Source organism: Dermacentor variabilis, chromosome 8 (assembly GCF_050947875.1).
Source record: "Dermacentor variabilis isolate Ectoservices chromosome 8, ASM5094787v1, whole genome shotgun sequence".
Classification (NCBI taxonomy): Eukaryota; Metazoa; Arthropoda; class Arachnida; order Ixodida; family Ixodidae; genus Dermacentor; species Dermacentor variabilis.
The window spans coordinates 103702918-103725181 of record NC_134575.1 but is presented as its reverse complement, the minus strand read 5'-3'; the positions used below and the strand labels follow the sequence as shown (position 1 = coordinate 103725181).

The following is a 22264-nucleotide window of genomic DNA, read 5'->3' as shown; positions in this document are numbered from 1 at the left end:
TAGCGGCCGTGGTCAGGGAGGAGTTCACAAGGTGTTCCATGATGTAACATGACATCATGTAGCAGGAAATAGCACAACTAGTAGGGAGAGCGCGTGTAATTGCGTGTCGGATGGTGTGGCCTGTAGCAACGGGAATCCATTTGGTGCAAGAAATAGAGGCCCGGAATGAACCGAGGGGGTCTAGACTAATTCGGAAGAACGGGTAAGACGGGATGTCAAGTGGCTGAAGGAGACAAGAGCCACAGGTGGTTTATTTCGCCGTTCGCACGGTTCACATGCTGCGACGTAGCTTCGAACGGAGCGGTAAAGGCTGGGTCAAAAGAAGCAACGCCGAACGCAATTCTAGGTCCGGGAAACTTCAAGATGACCAGCAGCCGTGGCGTCATCGAGCTGGTGAAACACTCAAGCGCCGATGCGTAGAAACGACGAGCAGCGGTTCGCGTTCATCCGGGTGAACGTTGTGGCGATATGATGCACTATCTTTAAGCACGAAGAGGGGAAGAGACGGATAGGGTGCTGGAGAATCCAGCTTCTGAATAAGCGCGCCTAAGGTGGGATCATGGCGCTATTCATCACAAATGTGACTTAAAGCGGAGAACGAGAGTAAACATGCAGGCCTGGCATCGGTGGCTTCAGGGGGGTCAACGGGATTGCGAGACAAACAGTCAGCGTCCCGGTGGAATCGGCCAGAGTTATAAGAAACGAAATAGGCGTTTTCTTGAAGCCGTAGTGCTCAGCGATCGAGACGCCCAGTGGGATCCTAAAGGGACGAAAAACAGAGCCGATTCCGTAGCCACTGGCATCGGTGTGGAATTCTGTTAGAGTGCAGCTGTGGAAATGAGCCTTTCCTCAGTATGTTTGTGAGAGGACGTGCGATTTCCGTGAAATTGTTGACAAAACGACGGAAGTAGGAGCACAGACCCAGAAGCTGAGAACTTTATTTCGGAACGGAGAAGTTGGAACGGAGAACTTCGGCACTGCTGGAACTTTGACAGGGACGGGGCGAACACCGGTCGAGTCAACAAGAGGACTGAGCATTGTAAGCTGCTGTCTAAGTGGCACTACGATGAATGAAGGTGCAGGCCGGCGTTGCGAAACACAAAACGGATAGAAGGAAGTCGGTCTAGAGGCGTTTCAAATGTTGATTAAATATAATGACGTAATCAGGATAACACAGTCAGATGGACCATTTAAAACCATGTAAGAAGGCATCCATCATGCGTTAGAAGTTGGCCGGTGCGTTGTATGAGCCGAAGGGCATGATCTTAAACTGATAAAGTCCGTCAGGTGTAACAAAACGGTCTTCTTACGATGCATGTCATCAACGGCGATTCGTCAGTATCTTTACCGAAGGTCGATTGAAGAAAAATACTTGGTGCCATGAAGGCAATCCTGGGAATGCCTTCATGCCTTATGCCCCTGTTCCCATACCTTATGCGTGGGAACAGGGGCGCTATAACGTAAAACTATTCCAAACTTTCCATTCCAACTCTGCAATCAGCCCCTCCCGATTGTTAAAAAATTTTTTGGACCACCCCCACTTCACCTGCCTGTCAGGCGACGTCACGAAAACCGCAATAGCTCTCCACTGATCTGACATGTACATACTGATTATGCATGACTTGACCGAACAAAACAAAAATAGTTATTTCTAATTCGACGCCTTTTTGCCCTTAGCCCTCGGCTATTGGTCAAAAGTTTTAGGGCTGCACTCACTTCACCTGCCTCTCACGCGACGTCACAAAACCGCGAAAACTCACCGCGTCAAAGTGACGTGTAGGCGTTGAAGAACCATTAATATGCCGAACAGAACTGAATTTTCTTCTGAATAGTCGCAGGCTGCCCCGTTCCGAAAGGAATAAAAGATGGCTGCCGCCGATCGCTCCGGCACTGGCTACTCGCCCCTGCCGGAGAGGACGGGTTTATTGGCGTGCCACAAAACTTTTTGCGTGGCCGTGCAACGTTTTAGAGAAATTTCGGCACGTTTGCGGCCTCGTTCTGCCAACTCTTCTTTGCTTCTTTAGCGCCATTCTTAAGCTTGTCGGCGCCGAGATTTTCGACGAGCGACAGCAAGCTAGGTAAGAGAAAGCGGACCAATCGCACACGCCGGCACCACCCTCTTCATCCGGTTATTGATATTCAGTGCAGTGGCTGCGCCCCATTGAATCCCTCTCCACATGAGCATCCTCCTCGCTTCTTATGAGCCAATTAGAGAAGACAAGCCGCAGAGTGCAAGCAATGTTATCCGTTTTTCAAAGAAACACAAGTGGCCTCCTCTGAACGAGGGGAGCATTTTATTGGTTTGTTCAGACAACCCTGCGGGTGACTGTCCGATGCTTGCGTCGGCGGTTACGCAAATTTGACGTCAGGAGATTGGTATAAAAACATATTGGAATAGTTTTACGTTATACGGCCCCAGGTACACGTCTTTTCTAGTGACCTGGTTAGGTTGCTGGTAGTCCACGCAATATCTCCAGCTGTCGTCCTTATTTTTAGCGGGAACCACAGGATAAACCGAAGAGCTGTAGGACGGCTCGAATATATCTCTTGCGAGCGTCTTGACGGCTTCCTTTTGTACGATATAGTGCTGAGCAGGAGATACCCGGTATGGCTGTCGGTGGATAGGACGGCCATGGCCACTGTTTATTCAGTGCTTGAAAGTGCAGGTTTGACCCAGAGGACGATCTCAATTGTCGAAGACGTACCGATAAGAAGGGAGGAGGCGAAGGAGATCGTCAGCTTGATGGGGCGGGAGGTATGGAGGGACAGTTTTGTTCAGGTCGGTAAAAGACAGATCTAGTGAAGAAGACGGCATATCAGCGTTGTGCGAGCGAGCAACATGAGGTGGAGACAAAGCCAAAATGACCTAGTCATAGTAAGACGTCAGCATAGCGACCGAAATGCCCTGTCGGAGGACTTGTGAGCACAGCCCGAAATTCGCCACAGGAAGGCAAGCAAGGTTGTCACGTAGAGTTATAACAGTATGTGAATACCAACAGTGTGCATCAACAGAACGGCAGTGATGGGAGCGAGCACTAGTCCATATTGGGGGAGAGCTACACCACTGGAAAAGCTGACGCCACCTTTGGCGTGACGTGGCACGAGGGATCACGTGGACAAAGCGGCCGCGTTGGCTGCTTCGCAAGCGCCGAAGCAAACTGAAAACGAAAGTCCCACCGGGGCTGCGGTTCCGATTTAGTGTTGAGGTTTTACCGCCTTGTGTATCTGCTTGACAGCATTTGAAATCACTATAATAGGTAGTGGCTGCTTTTGGAGGCATGCAGCAGGGTAGGCTACTGCTTGGTGCCGCAGTGCCGGACCTACGCAACAGAGCCTGAGTCAGCCTTATTCACGCTGAATGGTAGGACAAGAAGCTGCGTGAAGCTTGGCCCGCGAGACCGGCAAACCATCGGCTACCACTCGGGTATGCAGCAAACACAGACGCGAGGATTATTTCTGCTATGGCGTCGGGACTGCGATGTTCGGCGAGTAGCAGAAAACGCGCACTGAGACGCTCGCCTGCGCCCGCTGCCCTGCTAATGTTATGACGCTTTATTTGGTCTATGAATTCGTTGATTCTAGAATCTGGCAAGTTCACTGAAATCGAAAGGGAGTGGCAAGAAGCACATTAAATAAAGGTCAGGCACATGTGGTCATGTTTGTGTTATGAATTATAGTACTGGATTACGAAAAAGAAGCAGCGGGAAATCGCACGATAAGTACAACGATAAACATGAGAAATTGTATTGAAAAGTCCAATAATTTAGAAGAAAAAAGAAAGATTGAATCGTCGCGACGGCACATCATAGTCGCCGTAGGCGTTGAAGTCTCTATAACGAAATTATTTTTGAACAGCTATGATAGCGTCTACGCAACAATAGTTGCCTGAGTACTGTCAAGTGCTCACATCCGGCGCCCTAAACCTTATAGCACGGTGCAAAAACGCGGTCGCAGCTAAAACAAAACATTGTGCGAGGGCATGCATGAAGACGCGCAGTCGCGGTCGCTGCGAACCAGTGCGATCGCTGATTTGAGGATTCATTCTGTTATGCTCCATTCAGTTATACAGACAGCCCACTTCAAAGACATATTTCACATAGTTCGCTCTCAGCGTTTGCGTATATTTCACGCAAGACGCCGGTTCGGTAGACTCCATGGTGGTGACCGTACGCTGTGGCATTCACTACATATTCTGGTAAAGAGATAGCGTCTGTAAACTATTTTGCGTTTCCAGTTTGCCCAATATTATTATTTTGACAGTAAAAAATTTCCACGTTTTGATAGTACTAACAGAAATCTCCGGGTGGTGTTTTTATTGAACGCCGTAAACCAAACCTATGAGGAGCGCACCGCGTTATCCCTCTTACTACGCAAGGGCGGTGCTTCCGACAGATGGCGACTACGTAAGTCTTCGCCCCCAGTAGTATGCTATATGCCATACCATGCTGCATACGCGGCTTATAATCCTACATTATACTATAACTGCAGTTGCTCATACCAGATCTCGCATTCTTGACTACTAAATTGCTGGGAACTTTGAGAATGGTAGCAAAAATGTCATGTAAATTAACCCTCACAAAGCATGCCTTTTAACCTAAATCATAGTATACTATTATATAATAAGAATACAGCAAAACAATATCAGACCTCAAAACTAAAAATGGTGTCATTTTGCTGGCACGGCTTCTCACGGGCCGCGTAGTGGAGCTTGTGCGATGTCATTAGAGGTCCTACACGCCGTGGTAATTCTTAAGGATTACAGAAATTTGGCGCGCCCAAGTATATCGCGTCCGCGTTAGTCAGAACCACGTACATTTAAAACAATGTCCAAGAAGTTCAACTTCAACTGTAAATCTTGCTATGGCATTCAGTGATTCGCCCTCTGGCGAAACATTTAACAGCTCCAGGTTATGACGGAATGTCACTTAGTATTCAGACATGCTTGACACATAAATTTACGGTAGAGTTGCTAAATATTGTCATCTTTTTCAACTTCCCTTGAGAAAACATGGCTTCCCAACAAGTAAAAGATAGCTAAACCTATATTGTTTTTAATATTCGCCCGGGAAGGGCTTCATTTGGGCATTTGGCCAATTATTGTCACTTCTGATATTGTAAATTATAAGAGAGCCACCTATAATCAGCTGTCAGAGCATAGCCTTACAATAATGCTTTCGGCAGCGCTCATTTTAGCTGTTGTTATTTTATTTTATTCATGCGTCTCGCTATCAAAAGCAAAATAAGTATAGCTGAGAAAATTTTTCAAGTGTCGGCTCTCGTTGCTCTAGATGTTGCAAAAGAACTTCAGCGTGAAGTGAAGCATTTTACTGAATAAGTTGTCTGCCTTAAGCATTTAATTGCTTATCATTGCTCGAATCAGAGAATTCTTGCACAGAGGAGTGTTCTTGTACGCAGATGGAAAATATCCTTGAGAGTGGTTCATTCACACCAGAGGCGATTTCAATGTTGATTTACTTTGCCCACTATTGTTTAATACTACATGCCAATTGCGCTCGATGTCACATTGTTTGTGTATGCAGATGATATGCATCATTTGCTTCCTTAAAGGTTATGAAAAATCTATACCGAAATTGAAAGCGTACTTAAATCAAATTCTAAATCTGGCTCGCCAATTTACTCTTGATGCTTAACATTAACAATATGACCTTCTTGTATTTCCTTCACATAGATCGGTTTCCCTATCCCATGTGTATCGTAATCAGCTGAGTCTGCAGATAGACGCCATAAGGTATATGGGAGTAATTTATGACCTAGGCTTAAGTTGGCCTCCTCATATAAAAATACTTTGAAAGAGACCTAATATTACTCTGGGCCAGTTGAGGACGAATATTCGAGAAGCATTTTGCTATGCATAGGCATCCTCTACATTACATTTATCGAGCATATGCAAGACCCGTTGTACAATGAAGCTGTGTCGTGCTTTCTGGCTGAACAAATTATAAGTTGAAACCTCCATTTGCCCTAGAGACGCAGCCCTAGGTCATGGTTTTGGTGAGCCTAAGTATGTTGCATATTCTGTTTCATGTCGACAAACAAACATAGCAGTTTTAGCTTCGCGATTTAAAATAACTGTGAACACATTTTTTAGAGCAAACGAACATGTTCCTATGAGGTGTTACCTATATATATATATATATATATATATATATAGTCTTCTTCTGATAACAGGCACAATTTTCCGATTCTATATTCTCCTGAGACTCAAATTCAGCTTTCAGAAATAATTGCTATTGAATTTGGTGTATTGTGTTTTCGTATGGTATGGACGCGACATAGATTCTTTAAAATAAGAATACTGTAGTTAGGAGCAAAAAAATACATCTCCATCTATGTGGAAAATGTAACCGTCTCTTCATGTTTGCTATTATTAAAATTGCATTCCATTGCCAAAAACCCGAGATGAATTACTTTGCCATGTTCCTGCTGAATCCATGATTTTCACGCAATCTCGCACAATTCGACACAAATTCCAAGGTTGCTTTCCGCCATCTGCGACAACACATAGGTCTAGGTGCATTTAGTGCTAAATTTCTCGAAAGCGAATGAAAAAATATAAGTGTACTACTTCGTAAATTTCATATGTGCATCATATGCAGAATGAATACACTGAGTACCCTGACATAAAACGTGTCTAGGACTATGCAAAGCACCCACGTCTGCAGCAATGACTCCCGGTACTTCGGCTGTTTACGTCGGAAGCTGGTTAATATGCCGAATAATGCGCGCAAATTAAGCTATTTAACATTTGCTGACTTTCAATTTCAATTGGCTGTTCAGCTTTGTCCAGTCATTACATTTATTTACAACTACGTTGAAATCAATGCACTATAGACGCACTCGATTCATTTAACAAAATTTTAACTACAACGAAAGCATAACACAAATTAAAAGTAATTTATCGACACCTCCTCCTAACTCCCGTCGTGACATAGTACTCATTGTTGTCCGACAAGTACGTACACGGACCAAGGCATTCACCCATAACTCCGCAAATTTCTGCATTCACGTTGCGAAGATTAAATAATCTTCTGCCTCACGCTCATGTACAGGCAAACAGACGCTTTTCATTCCTCTGCCCTTCCACGTGTCATCCGGTTGTAGTACTACTTGCCGAAATGCTGCCAGCTGAACCTAAAATTTAGTGACACTCTGTGTGCTTTGGATCTCGCCTGCATTTCTTGACTGTTTTTTCGGAGAATTCACGAATTTGCATGTACTCGATTCTTCCTTGTACAATTATTAACAAATTGCTCTTCCCTACTGTAAAAAGGAGCATCTTCCATTGTGAAACCGGTGCGCATTTTAACACTGAATCGCACTGGGGGCGCTGGTGCTCGCTTGGAGTCACCGGGACAGCAGTGAAAACGCTGGATAAGAGCTGGGTTAGACTGGACGAGACGCTGGTTTTACTGCTATGATGCTGGGCGCACTGGTTAGTGCTGCACACGGGCTGGTTCTACCTGCAGTCGCTGGATCGCACTAAAAACAGGTGCTGGTTGCGTTCGCGCCGCACTGGTTCCAGTACGTGAAGAGTATACGCGCTGTTGAATAATAAATGCTTTATACAATTTCATGGCTAGATACTAGACTTTTGTGCTAAATTACGCTATATCTCGAGGTCATTCTTTTTCTACATTGTGAGCACAAGAAGCGATGAGCGCGAATGTGACGTGTTATGGACATACGTGTATGTTCTGCCACCGAAGGCTGCCAGCGCTAGCCTACGTTTCTCTGACAAAGCCATGTCACTAGACATGTGACATGTGACGTGTCGACTAAGAAAACCTTGCATAGGCCCTGCGCAAAGAACAAGAAATGGCTATCAAAATCGCTAGCGAAAGCCCATGCCGCGTCCCGAGTCGGCGGTTCATCTAAGAATATTTTCGAAGTTAAAATAACAAGCGCAAACGAAAATCGGGGGTGTGAAAGTTCCGAGCATACCATTGAATACGGATTACTTTTTTATTCGCGCTACAGGCGTAAGTTTCATTTGCAGGGTGATAGCGGATCTACCATGTCTGTGCGAGACGTGTCTCTGTGAAAATAAAACTGCGCCTAGAACTTCATATGACAAATTACTGTAGTGGTGAAGTACGAGCTTTTGGATATTTGGGTCAGGCGATTGAAACCTGGTTCAAACATTTTTATATTGTTGTTTTTTCTTATTATTTTTTATTGCACTAAAATGCTCTCTGTTGCTTTCTGTATTCCAAGATAATTCCAAGATATTCGCAATACTGAATTGCGCAAGGTTTTGTATAATTGTGTGCTTTGTATACCATGCAAGAATTTATACCTTTCTAACCAAATGTCCATATTTAGAACCTGTAGGGTCTTTTAGAAAATAGATAATAAAACATTTCCAATAATGTGTCACATGTAATAATGGACGCCGACTATACGTCTCTTTTTAAGCCGCTAGCAAGCATAAATCATTCATTACTGCGCCGGTTGCAACATATTATCGTTCCACCTCACATTAAAGAAATCAGGTTATTGTGCATACTTGGACACCTTGGACACTGTGGATTAGCGCTTCATGAGGTTGCAGAGATTGGCTAAGGCACCGCCTGGTGGTCTCGTAGGCTTCTTTATACCGTTCCTTAACTTGATGGCAGTGACAGGATTCCAAACACATCAATATCTCGGTCAAAAAATCAGCCCCTCCATGTTGCACCATATTACCGACATTCCATTTGGGATTACAGACACGAATTATTAGAGACAGGATCACAGACATTTTCGATTTGTCCAGCCGTATCCATGACGGCAATGTGAAGCTTAGATTACCTTGTAAAATACCGCAATAAATCTCTGCATGAGCATCTGGGTTCACAACATCTAACCTGTCTGCGTAATGTAGGTAGGCAGTATCACTGAATGATAGCCTCCTCTTTATCCGAAAATATATTCCCCAAAGACATACTCACTTCGAGCAACGCATTTCGCGTACCGACCTTACGCTCTCTGTACTTGATCTTTTATCTTTTGGTGCGAGCACCCTTGGTCGAGCACGAAAGAAGTGTGCAAACTCTGCATGGATACTTCATCGTTGCAGGGAGGTTAAACAAATTTTCTTAATTAGCATTACACGGCATATATTTATCATCAAGCAGTTTCACAAAAACTGTAATGAAAACTTTGGAAATATGTTTTAGAAGATGTAACGTTTGCTATATACATATAGGTAGTACAGACCACTATGGCAACGCCACGCAAGGACTTATGCGTACATCGAGAACCTTGGCCGATCCCGCCTGGTGCGTACATGCCCTACATTAAAAGAAACAACCAGAGTACCAACAATAGAAAGCTTCACTTATGTCCAATTCCCATATATGCATGCGATCCGTCTACTCTTTCTTTTTCTTTTGAATAGGAAGCTCTTGCTCCGGGTCAGCTATCTAAGTGTATGGGGAAGGAAAAATTATTTTTCTCGGCAACCACTGTATCGAATTTCGTGACATCTATTACATTGAATAGGAAAACTGAATTTACTGACCGCCAGCAGTGGGTTTGTTATTTAGGCCGTCGTTCGTTCTACAAAAATTGTTGTAAATCACAGATTTTCGAACAATTACGCATTCAGGTATACAACTCTGTATAATAGCAATGAAAAACGATATAATTTTGCAAATGGCGTTTAATAACTCATCCACGTGTATAACATTGACATAATTGCCCTCCATGAAGTACATTACTAAATTTTTATTTGGCTTTTTGCAAAACTCTTGTAAAAATTATAACCAATTCACATAACCTGTAAGTCAATACGTCAAATTTCACCACTTTAAATGCTACACGGATGCAGATTAAAAAAACTGCAATACCTTTTTTATAGCTTGGGTGTAGAAATACGGATTTCTAAATTTTTGGTTCAATGTTTTTCAAACTTCACAATACTTGGCAATTTTTAAAATAAATTCATGCACTGAACCAAATTCTGCTTCCTAGAGTTACAAAAAGGTAGCTTTCGCGCGAAAATGCAACACGTTTCCGTGAGGCTGGCCAAGGCTTTTCTGAAAACTATTTCTGCGTTTTACATGTCACTGAAAAGGCGACTCGGATTTGAGGCCGACCTAAAGCTTCTTTTTAGCGATACCCGAAATACGCCGCTTATGGCCTGGGAGCAGGTAGTTTGGCACAGCAAGCTGTTTTACTTGAACACCCCCAAATTGTCTTCTCACTAAATAATTCGCATCTGACTAATTTACCTTAACAAATGCAATTTATCACAACCGCGTGATAAGGTACCTACAAGAAGTGGTCAGTGGTAGCGCCGGTTTTAACATCCCATAGCTAGTACGACATCGTTAAAGTAAATTACCGTGGCCAAGTTGAAAATCCCGCCCACAGGTCCCATGGTTGCTGCAGTCGCGATAATCTTGCGAGCACCTTCCTCCGTCGAGGCGTCGTCGTTGATGACGAGCACTGTGGCCCCGAGATTTCTCCACCGCTGAAGACAAAGCCTGTGGTACCCAGTGCGCACACCGCTGCTTGACACCAGGACGAGCTTGCGGCAGCAACGTGACACCATCCACTCGGCGATCTCCAGACCGAAGCAACCCAGGCCTCCGACAATGACATAGGACTTGTGTCGGTAGAAGTGCGGACGAGCGACTGCTTCTAGGGTCAGCGGAGATGCGCCAGTCGTGCGCTCGATCTCTTCTTGCCGCATCTGTAAGCATTCAGTGTCATCAACGCCTGATGCAGGTGTTGCAGTCAAAAGCGAATTTCCGCAATGAGTCGCACATGACGCAGTATTTCAGGCAGGAAAAACGCGACACCTCCTATTAGCGACAAAGTCATTTCACGAAATCTTGAGATATATTCGTTAATTTGGAACCATGGTGCAAGAAGTCGATTCTTCTAGCAAGGAAGTAATTTTCCTAGTTGCCGCGCTCACGAATATGTCCAATCCAATCAACGTTACATTAGCAATATTATGGTTCCGACAGCATGTGAAGAACAAATTACCTCTCATCATTGACGAGTCGCCGTCACGCGCTCATTGATTTTGGAGCTAGGAAACCAGGGTGAGGTTTATAAGCTTGTTTATTCCACCATTACTAAAGAGGCTTCAGGTTTTTTTTATTGCCGTATGAAACATGTACATACATTTCTGTCCTAATGACTTACTAGCTGATGCATTTTTCCTAGCATTTGGATCGCTAAACAACAGGGAATTTGTGGATGCACTGAAGAAGTGAAGTGTCCGTTTTGAGTAACCTAATAGCCGTGTCGGTTGGAAGGTAATATTGTTCCACCACAAGACCGTTCGCTAACATTCCGACCCAGGTGCTGTTGGAGCATGGTTTACCTGAATCACGGCCTTGCTCGTTTCTTTCCCAGAGGCAGCAAAGTGGAAGGCCTCTTTAGCCTGCTGTCGGGTGAAGCTGATGACATCCAGCGGCTGCACCACCCCAGATTTGATTCCTTGGCTGACAAGGTCTGCGACACGGCGCCTGTGAGCCAGAGCAGCCGTGTTATCGAGCAGCAAGCTGTCCAGCATGACCCCATGGAAGTTTACGTTTTGGTGAAACACAGACATGCCTAAATAATTGTTCTCGAACAAGTCGAACTTGCCGATCTCCATGAAGCGGCCATGCGTTGCCAAGCAGCGCACGCTGGCTTGCAGTTTCTCTTCGGACAACGAGTTCAGCACCACATCAACACCTGAAAGGGAGAGAGAAGTGTACAAATACATCGATGAGAAATGCGCTGCCTCATTCTGGACGCGGGAAACGCAGTCGTGTCTAAATATATACAGCACTACGTTGACGCGACTATCTGGTGGCGCGAGTAGAATCCGAGCTTTAATATAACACAATGGAATTGAGCGAAAACACAGGACAACGCGGACGAAATAGAGGTAGGTTTGAGTGATAACAAATAGTTTTATTATCCCGGCCACGTCGGCCGCATTTCGATGGGGGCGAAATGCGAAAACACGCTTGTACTTAGATATAGGTGCACGTTAAAGAACCCCTGTTGGTCGAAATTTCTGGAGTCCTCCACTACGGCGTGCCTCACAATCAGAAAGTGGTTTTGGCACTTAAAACCCCATAATTACGATTATTATTAATAGTTTTATTGTGTTGACCAGTATATAAACACACAGAAGAAAACGTCGACTCCCCATACGAAACCCATCTTTCCAGAAAACCGTGAGAATATAAATAGAAAACCTTCAAAAGAACAATGCTTACTATCCAGATAAACATACCACATAAACTGACTTGGACAACAGAAGTGCGATGCGTCATCTCAGCTTGATGTATCGTTTGCCTAAGAACACATTACCTAAAACAATTCGCACTGTACTTGCGCAGATAGAAGTAGGTAGGCGATGCGTGCAAAATTGAGGCCTAATCCATCTCCCGATCAATGTCAACGTTAATACGCTTAGCAGTGAAGCAATATAACGACACACCGTACTGCCACCACCAAAATGCGTAATATATGAGGTGTCTCAGCAGGCGGGCTACTCTACCACGTTATGATGATGATGACGACAATTTCTTTGCACAGCCTTTGAAATGTACACCCCACAAGAATTATTTCTTCGGGTAGTACGTCTTGCATTACTTATGTATAATATTTTCACGCATGCACACAATAGAACTATACAGAAACATCGATATATAACACACGTAGGTCTAAAATGATTGCGCGAGAATTCAAACACTAAGAAGAGCTATCAACGGCTCACTCACACAACGATATTTCTTCTTTTTGAGAAAAAAAACAAGGCTTCCAATGCAAGTCTACAAGAAGCGTTACCGCTTGTGCCCGGAACGGTGGTAAAGAACGAGCATGACAGTCACATGTAGGAATGTGGGCCACCATATCTAGGCCCTTTTTATCTTTCTTGCTTACTTTTTGCGCATGCTCCCTTAAGATGGCCTTGACGCAACGTTCCGTTCAACCAACATAGAACTCACTGCAAGACAACGCGAAGACACAAACCACACCTCTAGAGCACTTGACGAAGGGCTTCCCCTGCCTTTTACGGCAACCTCATCTACTTTCACCGCAAATTCGAGGGCCCAGCTTAGAATGGATGTTGGTGGTAGAAAAAAAGAAAACAAGAGGCTCACCATGATGGATGGCAACATTTGTAGGAGTGTGTGACACTTTGTGAACATGTGGTAGAACTTCCATCATAAACTTCAGACATTCGCCCTCTGTTCTTGCCCTTTGTGATCCACTCGTTACTTGTTTGCTATAGTGTCTCGGCTAAAGCATTCACGACCAGCAACGGGAAGTCAGCTGCCGACCGTCGGCCTACTTGACTAGTAAAGCTAGACCGCTTTTCGTGTGAGCACGACTAGCGAAGAGCCGACTCCAAGGAGACCGTACCTACTGTTTGTTTCACCGCCTTGGAGTGCGCGGAATCGCATGGTAATAGTTGCTTTAAAACACGCAGCTCACAAGCCGAGAAGACTTGGACTTCCCACCATACGAAATAATTAAATCTAAAAAGTACAGTCCCGTTGCTTCAGGTAGCTCATGCTCAAAAAAAGTACTTGGCCGTAAAGCTAAAATCTTCTAGTATGATATAAGGCGATGTAACACCACTCGCTTCGCTTAAAAGCACCTAAATGACATCAACAATAGAAAAAAAACCTTTTCAATACCCCCATTAAGAACGCCCCAATGACGTAAGATAGAGAGACAAAAAGAAATCTGAGCAACAAAGAAAATCTGAGCAACACATGAGCCAATACATACCCATATTACCCTCGACGCTGCCAAAAAGGCTGCTTCTTAAACTGAACAAAAGTGACCCTTAAGTAAAACTCAACTTAAGTTAAAACGTTGTCCACTGAAAGCTTGAAGAGTTCTGAAGAGTTCCGTCACTGCTTTCAACACACTCTCTTAATGAAACGGAAGCCCTATCCTGCGCGATTGAGTACAGACGATCGTTTCCATCAACAGAGAAACCTTAATTATTACCACCATTACTTCCACAACTTTCGCAACCTCAGATGAATTCTCCACATGGAAGGGATCGTCCACTTCAAGCCACTGGACCTTTTTCTATAGGATACCACTATAGGACAAAAGGACCCTACTCTCCTGGGTAGGAGCGGCAACGATTGTTATGGACTTGCATTGGAAGCCTTTTTCATTAAAAATAAGAGAAAGCGGTGTATAAGTGAGCCGCAGGTCGGAATTTTTAACTCGGAGTTCAACTTGCGCAACCGCCTTCGACCTATACGTGTTCTGCCTCCGATGTTTCCGCCTGTTCTTATTGCGCGCATAATTGAAAAGGTTATATATAGGTGAAACCCTTCCTGCCATTAAACAATGGTGAGTGTAGCACTTTTCATTATCGTTCATTCCCATGTGGGTTGTCGTTTCTTTTGCGCTAATTCTCCTCGTCCACCTAGCCAGCTTGATTTAATCATGTATGCTATAGATGCTTTTCATTTTTGAATTTTTTTATGCATCGCCTTAATCATTTGCTCTTCCAAAATCTTCTCTATCTACTCTGTTCCGTTACATACGACCGTATCGGTGCCAGTCCTATCAATCTCTCCCCGGTTTCCTTTCCCATCAATATTCTGAACGTTTCTAACTTATCTCGACTGCAGACCATTGAAGCTTCCATCCATTTTAAATCGAATTACTTCTTGAAGGTGTACATTACCTTCGGGTCTTAATGGGTGAATGCCTTCGGATGTCATTAGAATGTGCTGAGTGGTTTCGGGATTTTCACCACAGTAGACGTATGGCTCATCTTGTTGCGAACATTGGCTGTTGTACGTTCTTGCTTTTAGCCAACCCAATTTACTGTTTTGTCGTAGTTCTTCTCTCTATTTAACATAAAGCTGGAACAACTTTGGGAACAGAGGGAATCCCTAATAATGCCCTTGGTGAATTTCTGCTATTTGATTGCATTTCCTTCAGTTCCAGGCAATTTGCACTGATTGTCCATACATTTCGCTCTCCATAGCTTCACTAAATCGTCATCTATGCCCTAGTACATCCCATCGCAATGCCTTGTATAAGGTGCTTTAATATATCACAATGCTATATATTCATAGGGATCTATTCTGAACAATTGCTATCACTATACACTAACGTACTGCTATATATCCTGTAGACGTATGCTGGTAGCAATTCATTCTATAGCTCTCCCACTTTATCATTTTTCTCCAGCCACTTCGGCATTTCCACTTTTATGGTTTACGTTTGCATTCCATGTAACACCGACGTACATGTGTGTGGCCTGTACCAACTCGTACTAACATTATTCTATTTGCCTTGGAAGATGAGTTTCATCTTGCTTTCCAGCCATCGTAATGGAATTTTCGTTGTTTGAATCACATGGTCTATGGCATTAGTCAGCGGTGTCTTGCTCCTTAGACTCAGATGTTAACACGCTAGCGTTAAGCGCCCAGCGTCGCACAAAGTCCGCTGGCGGCATTGGCTGCGTTGCCCAATAGAGAACAGTCATTCCGAACCACGCATACCAAGTTACGCAGACCCTCCGAGTGGTGCATAGGTGTCACTTACCTAATTGAATTTGTCAGTGTAAATAGCGTCGGAAAATTTCTAAAGTACGACTTACACACTACCTCCACACATGATAACGTGCGATTGCAATTTGAATATACGAGAAAACATAATTGTGCAACGTGTAAACTCAAATTCAAACCCCTTTTCCCGCTACCGTTTGAGGTCTGTCATTATTGGAGCGGCGCGCTCCACTCGGTTTCTTGCAACACCATCCGTTTGGCGGTCGCTTCCGCACATCCACAGCGCTCCTGCCGTGGGGGTTAAGAGAAAAAGACCCAGACAGCTAGCGTCCGTTCGGAGCGCTCCCCGCCAGCGTTTGCCGGAAAAACATTATGCTTGGATTAGCTGCAGCTGCCGGGAAGCTGAACAGCAGTCGGAGACCCTCGAATGCTATCGCGCGCCACTCTTAGAGGTAAAGCTTAGGCGTCCTCCAACTTTTACGCGCAAGCCTATTTGGCAAGCTAGCTCAATCTGCAAATGTCTGTTTGCAGCTGCGGAAAAAGCGGATCAGGAAGGCGCCCGGAGGGGAAGAGAGTCACATGCCAGGGAAAGTATAGGAGTGTGGAGTGCACGGCAAAGCAACCTCTAGGTGTCGTTCCGCGAAGTGGACTAGGAGAAATAAGGCCAAGCGTCGCGAAGGAGAAAGGTAGGCGGTGGCGCGCTGGGTTTACCTCATTTGGCAGTTGCTACAGGTTTTCTTTGCGACAGGGACGTACCGGGTTCGCCTGGGCGTACGCTGAGTGCGCAAGCGCAAGCGCACGATGATGAGCCGACGATGGCAGCTTAATCTTGCATGCGCAAGAGCGAAAAACGGGAGGGAACGCCCCATCTTGCGTCGCGCGCATGGCACCGGGGAAGAGAAAGGGGGCGTTGTACTTCGACCGAGCGTCGTCGCTTGGGCTTCATCTTGAAAGCGATCGCATTTGGAGGCAGCGTCTATGTGGGCCGATGGTTCATAGCTTTGCGTGCGCTGTGTTCTCGCCGCTCAGTTTGCGTTGATGCGATAGACAGCACAAAGATCGCTTCGCTCGCTGTTGCTGCCGGGATTTCTCACGCCAGCGTTTTGATAGCGAGCGGCCGCGCTAATCCAGTGTTTACGTTGTCTGTGCGCGCTGACAACATGCTTGTTAATCTAAATAGTAAGCGAATGTTTACAAAGGGGTGTTCTACTACCGCTGCTGCTGCGTACGGCGCGGCCACTGAAGCCCTGCCTCAGATATAATCTGCGACGCGGACAGTGTAGCCGTCTAGGTGCACCGAGGGCCCACAGCTTCATCTGCACCACAGCACCCACAAAGTGAAACGGCACTAACGTTTCGATTAGTTGTATTGGAATTTGAACGGGTGCTGCGGGCTTGTTGTTAGGCACATTCCGCTCAGCTTTTTTCCCACTAAATGTGTTCTCTGGACAAGCTGTGCAATCAAGCGGCGCGCCCAGGACGTACAAATGGCCACCGATGCGGCGGTGCATGTGAACGCCGAGAAATATTAGAGCACTGGCACGCCCTGTATTGCGGTAAACGCAAGTGGACTGGGCATTTTACCGGATGAGCAGACGTGCAAGCCTGAATGGTCTGCACGGTGCAGCCACCTGGTGGCACCAAGCCAAACCAGAAAAAAACTGGCTGCGGCTTAGCTCAGCTAACCCTGGATATGCAAAGCGAAAGCTTTCGTTAGCCTCGCTAAATCTTTGTTTCACTTGCTTTACCTTTGATTTAGCTGTAATTATTATGCATAGGCATACAATTATTGTTAAGCCAGGTATGACGACTTTACGTAGGTTCGCGGCTAGACATGGCTGTGATTAGGCTTGGGCAGGCATGCATCGTTCGACGGTGCGACGCCTACTGTGCCACAGGGAAAGTGCAAGCGCTTGAGACGCAAAGAGATGCCGCGAACATCCGCAGTGTGGAAACACAAACGGAAAGCGCACGAACACGGTCGCTACATTGATCTCGACTGTGCGACGCGTGTTGCATTCTGGACCCCCTCCAATTAATCAGCTCGCCCGGCGATAGCCGTGGCGTGCTCAGACACCGCTTGGCGACGACTGTTGTAGCCATGAAGGAAGAGCGAGACGGCCAGACGAGGAGTCCCATACGCGCAAGGTTAATGGTCTCTGAGACGTGTTCTATCTCAAGAGGAAGAAGAGCACGCGCTGCCAGATCACCGACCACGTGCAGTCACGGGGACTATGCCTCCTCGCTTTCAATAGACGGCAGCATGTACAACATCTCCCCAACAAAGCAAGTGAAGCTCGCTGCAGCCAGACGGCTTCACGCACCTCCCATTTCTAGTATGCTTGTGGGAAATGTATTGGCAACACGAACGTGCGTCTGCTACACCGTCACTGATACACACACTTTCTGCGTTGGTTTTGGCAGGAGAATAGCAAACTAGCTGGGTCCTGTTCCTGCGTACAACACTAGTGTTGGTGTTAACCTAGTAGGACCGGGGCTCATCGGCTGGGGCTTGTACTGTCGATTTGCACTTCAGGTCTGTCAACCAGACGTCGTCTCCGTAGAATAGCTCCGGCAGGTCGCGGACCCCGCAAGGTCTGTCGAAGTCTTTCCTTTGGCGTTAGCGGTACTGTTCCTCTAACTCTCGAAGGCTTTCTTGTTCAGACAGTTGGGATGTCAGCCAGCTTGTTGCAACTAAGAGGAAGCTTGGTTCTTAGCCGACGACCCATCAATTGTTCCGCAGGGCTATACCCATTCTACAAAGGAGTCGACCTGTAAGCTAGAAGCGTCAACGAAGGGTCATTCGTCTTTGTCATGGAAGTCTTGATTTTTAGCGCAGCCTGAGCAAGTCCATTGCTCTGGGGATAGTGAGGGCTCGAGGTAATGTGTTTGAAGGCGTAGTCCTGAGCGAAGAGTGCAAACTCAGTCGAGGAAAACTGTGCGCCGTTGTCGGAAACCACTTCCTCGGGAATCCCGTGGCGTGCAAAACATGACTTGCAGTGGTTGACCACAGCTGTGGACGTAAGCTTCTCGAGCCGAGCCAGTTCAGGGCATCTTGAATAATAATCTGATGCTCTCAACCACCCCTGACTTTTATAGCAAAACAAGTCCATTGCAATGCGTTTGCAGGGTCTTTCTGTAAATTCGGAACTTTAAGTGGAATTTTAATGTTACTTGTTGTTTCGACGCATTGCTGACATTGCTTCACCAGGGACGTGACAACAGCTCCTATAGTGGGCCATCAGACAGAATCTCAGGCTTGAGCAAGTGCCTTCGTTATGCCGAAGTGTTCTTCACGTAAAAGTCGTAGGACTTCGTTTTGGCAAGAGGCAGGGACGACAAATCGAGCAGCGTGGAGGAGTAAATCGTCCTCCAGAGTGAGCTGGTGTCGATGCTAGTAGAAGGGCTTTAGGTCTACTGGTAAATCTCGCCTGGAGGGCCACTCTTTTTTCTTGCTCCACCAACAAAGTTGTGCACAAACAGGGTCTGTTTGTTGGTATGCCTTTAACCATTGAAGGCAGTGCTCCTTTATGGGAAAATAAATTTTCAAAGAGCATAGAAAAGCTTCCACGTTTTGTTCGAGCTCTGTGTCTTCTAATTTTTGGACAGGTGCTCTGTAAAGATTGTCTGCGGCTAGAAGGCCTTTGCCTGGAACGTATGAAATCTCGTACTGGTATCGCATCATTCTCATCTTTAGCCTCTGGAATCTGGGTGTCAGGTCGTCAAGGCTCTTTGAAGTGAAGATGGGCCCCAACGGCTTATGGTCCATCTCCAGCTTGAACAGCATGCCGACAAGATAATCGCCAAACTTGTCACATGCCCAGAATAAAGCGAGAGCCCCTTTCTCGATTTGACAGCAACGCTTCTCGGTCTCTGAGAGTTATACTGAAGCATAAGCGATGACAAAAAAAAACTTGCTATCCGTTCGCTTCTTCTGGATTAATGCGTTAAGTCCGAAGGACGATGCATCTGCAGTGACGAACGTTTCTCTTGATTGAATGCAAACTCCAAGGACAGGGCGAGACGAGAGCACCGACTTCAATCTGTTGAACACCTGCTGTCGTGGAGCTTCCCAGGCAAACTCTTGCTTTTTGATAGCAAAATACTAAGTGCTTGCAGGACTCCAGGGAGATTAGGAACGAATCTGGCGAGGTATGTTGATATTCCGATAATTCTCTGCAGCTCAGTCCTGTTTCTTGGGCTCTCCATTTTCATAATGGCTTCAACTTTCTTTTAATCGGATCGTATTCCGTCTTGGTCCAGCCAGTGCCCAAGGAACATGAGGCGCTGGACATTAAACAAGCATTTGGTTTCATTCAATGTTCCCTCCAGCCTTGAGGAGTAGCAGCAGCAGATTTTTGAGTCTCTCGATGTGCTCATGTTCACTCGAACCTCACATAAGGATGTCGTCCATGTGACAGACAACCCTATGACGCCATGTAATATGCATGACGTCTGTTTAAAAAAAATAAATTACGGGGATTTACGTGCCAAAACCACTTTCTGATTATGAGGCACGCCGTAGTGGAGGACTCCGGAAATTTCGACCACCTGGGGTTGTTTAGCGTGCGCCTAAATCTAAGTACACGGGTGTTTTCGAATTTCGCCCCCATCGAAATGCAGCCGCCGTGGCCGGGATTCGATCCCGCGGCATCGTGCTCAGCAGCCCAACACCATAGCCACTGAGCAACCACGGCGGGTCATGACATCTGTTTCTGGAAGTGTTCAGGAGCAGACGCAATTCGAAACGGTAACCGGTTGAAATACAAGCGTCCAAAAGGTGAGATGAACCTGGTGAGCTTTTTAGGACCCTCATAAAGTGGAATTTGCCAAATCCAGAGTTAGCGTCGAGATTGGAGAACACTTCAGCTTCATGAAGAAGTCCGAGAGTGTGCTCCACGGACAAGATAGGATGATTTTCTCAGAGCGTGGCGGTTCCGTTCTGTGAAGTCCACGCAGATTCTCACGTCTCCGGAGGGCTTTGGGACGACTACCATTGGTGAACCCCGCTCAGTCGGCTCGTCCACAGGTGATATGACGCCGAGTTTCTGCATTCTTTGCAGTTCCAACTTTGTCCTTTCGTATAAAGGAACTGGGATGCGTCTTGGAGAGCTTTCAGCTCAATTTTGCGTTGCCTCTGCAGCTTGCCGAGTCCCTGGAACAACGCTGGAAATTCTTCTTTCGGTTTCACGTTCTCAGCAATGGCGTTTACTAATGTTACCATGTGCAGTACTTTGATCGCTGGCTTGCCTAGCAACGGAGTGCGGAATTCATCTGAGACGTAGACATCCTGAGAAGTCGTACGGTCACGGTAGATGAGCTCGAGCTGTGCAACTACTGCGGCTGCAAGAAGCTTTCCGTTTGTACCATGTAGCTGGCGAGGAGGAGCTGAGAAAGAAGGTTGGTCATTGAGCGTCCGGAATACTTGCTTCGGGAGGACTGTTTCGTCGGCGCCAGTGTCAATTTTGAAATCTACTGGCTGACCTTGGATCAAGACTGTTGCCTCCCACGTTCCAGCATCCGACGTCTTCATTACTCCGAGGAATGCTGCTTCTAAATTTTCTTGTGGCGTTTCGACACAGTCGAGGCGCCGCGACATGCATATGGAGGCGTAATGACCTTTTTCCGCCAATTTCTGCAGATTTCTGAGCGTGCTAGGCGCAGAGTATGAGGGTGACGTTCTTGACCGCACCAACGGCACGGTTTCTGCATGCTGTTTTTACTGGAGGATGAAGATAGCTTGTTTCCCCCTTGTGAATAGCTGCCGCTTTTGTCCTGTTTCGACGTACCTCAAGTTGATTGGGGAGCGGACGCAACATGGAACTTCCTGGTGGAGCTGGACTTGTTGCTGACCGATATCCGCTGGTAGAACCTGTTCTTCTGACACTCCGTTGTAGCCAGGAAGGAAGAGTGAGACGGCCAGACTAGGAGTCACATACGCACACGTTTAATCGTCTCTCGTCTCTCGTCGTTTAATCGTGTTCTACCTCAAGATGAACGCGCTGCCAGAAGATCGCCGAGCACGCGCAGTCACGGGGAATAATGTCTCCCCGCTTTCACTAGATGGCAGCATGTACAACAAATGGCTTAAAGCCTCTAGCTCCCGCGCAACGCTCAAAGAAGACGGCCAGGCGCGCGGCGAATCACGGGGTGAGGGGGCACCACAGCTGCTGAAAGAGCATGTGCCAAGCCGGCGGCGGCGGCGGAGCTCGGTGGGCAAATCATGTGATGCGTTGGCAAGGCTACGGTGCAGCTGCGGTCATACGAAGATAGAATTGCTGGCGACGGTGAAACTCGGCTCCACGCGGTTGGTAAACCTTTCGCTTTAAAAGGCAGATCTAATAACGCAGCAACCAAGTGTATTCTACTTTGCTGCTGGGGTAAATTTTAGACAGTGGAATAATCGTGTTGCTGCAAAAAATGTCCACGTGCAGCAAAGCAAAATGGACTTAGTTATTGCAATATTAGCTATGTTTGTCTGGTGGAGCTTTACGACACCAGGTGATGCGCCGTGCAGCCGTGCACGTTTGCGCCTGCGCTGATCGAGTTAAACGCACAGTGTGTTTGCGTTTACGGGAATATTGAACACGATAAACCGCTCTATTCTCTCTCTCCCCGCCGGTATTCGCCGCATAGTGCCGTAAACCTCTAGGCTACTGTGCTTGAGGAGCGCGTGGGACGTGGTTTCAATTCAACCCAGCGCCTGTCAAATTTTAAAGCATTTATCTTAAACTGAATGTCATCGTGAGACTTTC

General features: G+C 46.3%; 1 protein-coding gene across 1 annotated transcript in view; it reads right to left on the bottom strand.

Annotated features, from left to right (window-relative positions):
* Positions 1 to 22264, bottom strand: part of LOC142591509 (fatty acid synthase-like) — a 238068-nt gene that overhangs the window by 23532 nt on the left and 192272 nt on the right. The window contains exons 21-22 of the mRNA XM_075703832.1: positions 11342 to 11697; positions 10349 to 10699 (exon numbers count right to left, since the gene is read on the bottom strand). Of these exons, the coding sequence (XP_075559947.1) occupies positions 10349 to 10699; positions 11342 to 11697 (707 nt within the window). The remainder of the gene's footprint in view (positions 1 to 10348; positions 10700 to 11341; positions 11698 to 22264) is intronic.